This window comes from Salmo trutta, unplaced genomic scaffold, assembly GCF_901001165.1.
Source record: "Salmo trutta unplaced genomic scaffold, fSalTru1.1, whole genome shotgun sequence".
Classification (NCBI taxonomy): Eukaryota; Metazoa; Chordata; class Actinopteri; order Salmoniformes; family Salmonidae; genus Salmo; species Salmo trutta.
The window spans coordinates 21,336-24,639 of NW_021822515.1; the positions used below are offsets into that span (position 1 = coordinate 21,336).

General features: G+C 45.6%; 1 protein-coding gene across 1 annotated transcript; it reads left to right on the plus strand.

Moving 5' to 3' along the window:
- Positions 1-964: 964 nt before the first annotated feature.
- On the plus strand, positions 965-2,354 carry LOC115182456 (CUGBP Elav-like family member 5; the record flags this gene model as incomplete). The annotated part of the gene is made up of 2 exons (XM_029744054.1): positions 965-1,414; positions 2,219-2,354. Coding segments are annotated over exons 1-2 (479 nt in total), but the record flags the coding sequence as incomplete, so codon positions are not given.
- Positions 2,355-3,304: the final 950 nt, after the last annotated feature.

The following is a 3,304-nucleotide window of genomic DNA, read 5'->3' on the forward strand; positions in this document are numbered from 1 at the left end:
AGTTACTATAGTTAGTATAGTATATATGTAAGCAATAATGCCTGAGGGGATGTGGAATATGGCCAATATACCATGGTTGAGGGCTGTTCTTAAGCACGACGCAATGCGGAGTGCCTGGACACAGCCCTTAACCGTGGAATATTGGACATATATCACAAACCTCCGATGTCCCTTATTGCTATTATAAACTGGTTACCAACTTAATTAGAGCAGTAAAAATATGTTTTTTCATACCCATGGTATATGGTCTGATATACCATGGCTGTCAGCCAATCAGCATTCAGGGCTCGAACCACTCAGTTTATAATATACTGTATAGTTTAAGTTAGCATAGTATAATGTTACTGAATTGCCTTCCTATACTGTAGCAGTTTCAATCACAACTGTACCTCCAAATACTCATCTCAAGGTGTCACTCAAGAACCACCAATTCTGGTTACTGCAATCAAGCTATCGGCATAATTTCCTGTCCTCTCATCACCTAACCCCCATTAGGCTACCACTGATGGGTGAAGGGGGGTGACTATAAAGGTTGTTTCTATTGTTTATCAAGTCAAATCTCTGTCAAATCCTCTCTGATAAAAGCAGACAAGGAAAGGACGCCTTCTATCGGGATATGATATCAACCTGTTTCAATTTAATCCAACTTTATTCAAAGAGCATTTACACTTCTCAATATATTTCACACACAAAAAAAATGTACTAAAGGTAAATAAAACAGAAGAATTACAAAAGGAGTGTTTTTCTAAATGAGTCATAATAATGACATGGGTAAAGGAGTGAAAAACGAAGAGCACATGATGAAATCAGAGGCCATGCTGACCACAGTTGCAGTTCCTCGTCATCTCCAGCAGATGTTGCTCAACAACCAACGATTCTCGAAAATTTCAACCCACTCCTTCCACCAAACCCGAGCGTGAAGAAGACAGGTGCCATTTGGGAATTGAGACAGAACAAGCCCGTGTGTGTTTCCATCTGAGTGCATCGCTCTTACCCTCTCAGTAGCCTACTAGTGTGTGTGCGTGTCTCAGTGTGTGTTGTCACTGTCCTCCAACCTACTCCCAGCTCAGCATGGCCAGATTTACACAGAGTGAAAGCAGAAGGCATCAGCAGCAGCATCATCCCCAGCCGCCTCATCCCGCCCCCGTCAACCTGCTTCTACCACAGCCGCTCTTACTTATCCCTCATCAGCATCAGCTCGATCACAGCCCTGTTCCGAAGCCCATGAACGGACCCGAAACCGTCTCCATGCACACGGACAGCGGCGCCATGAAAGACCAGGACGCCATCAAGCTCTTCATTGGACAGATACCGCGGAACCTCGAGGAAAAAGACCTGAAACCTCTCTTTGAGCAGTTTGGGAAAATCCACGAAATGTCTGTTCTGAAGGACCGATACACAGGCATGCATAAAGGTAGCGTTTATGTTGCCCCTGCGCATTCCCTCACAGATGGTCGTTACATTGTAATTAGGTTACTGTATTATTACGATGTAATTATCATCCATATGAAACGCAATAGTCATTCCATTTTTGTTCCTTTTTGTGATAGATTGTCTCTCATCATCTATTCTCTCTCGTGATGTCTGTAATGCAATAATGTGTTAGTCTACGCACCTTGTACTGAAAAGCCCAAATGACTTGCAGAATAAGGTTGCATATAGTCTTAACATTATTACCGTCATTTCCCCATAATAATAGCATAACTGATTTATTTGGGGTTCTTCTCATCTCGACAGATTCTCTCTTTTAGTGTGTAGGAGTAGCATGTTCATGTGAGTTGATATAAGTAAAATGCAAGTTGGTCTCACAGCTAAAGGCTCCTCACACTTCCCAACACTTTTTTTCTTGCCCTAATTATTACACGCCAATGTTTGTTTGCGCCAGCTGCGCGCATAACATAGTGTTTTTCCCCGCGCCATCGCAGTGTCATGATGCAAACAAAAATAGGGATTATTTGGCATAAAATCGAAACGTATATTTCACCACCGTCACGTCTATGCATCACATTGCATAGGCAACGCATACACAATCAACAGGATTTAGGCCAGTATTGCCAAGTGAGTGTGTCTGTGTGTGTGTGTGTGTGTGTGTGTGTGTGTGTGTGTGAGAGAGAGAGAGAGAGAGAGAGGGGAGGGGGGGCTTGTGTGAGCAAGCTGCATTCATGTGGTGTGTCTGTGTGTGTGTGACTAACCCTTGTTGGTCTGTTTTGATTGACAGGATGTGCGTTTCTCACCTACTGTGCCAGGGAGTCTGCCATCAAAGCCCAGAATGCATTGCATGAGCAGAAAACCCTACCTGGGGTGAGTACTCCACCGCCTGAATGCTGCCAGGGTTTTATATGGAATGAGACATGGTGTGAAAGCTTTTCCCCAAAGACATCTGTGAGTTGCCAATTCCTTTCGGATTGCGGAGAATGAGAAAGAGGATAGAGGAGAGTAAGAGAGCATGGAGTGAGAGAGAGAAAAGAGTGAGAGAGAGGGGAGGGGGAGTGAGAGAGAAAGAGAGTGTACTGTAAAACAACAGTGAACAGAGCCATGTAGACAGCTTCAGGCTGTTCACTCAGTGAGCCATGTATGGAGAGAAAGAGAGAGAGAGGGGGGGAGAAGAGAGGGGGGAGATTGGGGAGGGTGAAAGGGAGAGGAGATGGAAGGAATGACAGAGAGAGAGAGAGACAGAGAGAGAGAGAAAGAGAGAAATAGAGAGAGAGAGAGAGAGAGGGGGGGAGAGAGAGGGGGAGATTGGGGAGGGTGAAAGGTAGAGGAGATGGAAGGAATGACAGAGAGAGAGATACAGAGAGAGAGAGAGAAAGAGAGGGAAAGAGAGAGAGAGAGAGGGAGAGAGAGAGAGAGAGACACAGAGAGAGAGAAAGAGATAAATAGAGAGAGAGGGGGGAGAGGGAGGAGGGGAAGAGAGATTGGGGAGGGTGAAAGGGAGAGGAGAGGGAAGGAATAACAGAGAGAGAGAGAGAGAGAGAGAGAGGGAGAGCGAGAGAGAAAGAGAGGAGAGAAATAGAGAGGGGGGGAGAGGGGGGGAAAGAGAGACTGGGGAGGGTGAAAGGGAGAGGAGAGGAAAGGAATAACAGAGAGAGAGAGAGAAAGAGAGAGAGAACTAGAGAGAGAAAAAGATAGAGAGGGGAGAGAAAGAGAGAGAAAGAGAGAGAAATAGAGAGAGAGAAAGCAGATGAGAAAGAAAGAGCTGAAGAAAAAGGCTGAGGGAGGGATGAGAGAGAGGGAGGGATGAGGAGAGGTTGGAGGGGAGGGATGAGAGATGGGGAGGGATGAGAGAGAGAAGAGGAGAGGTTGG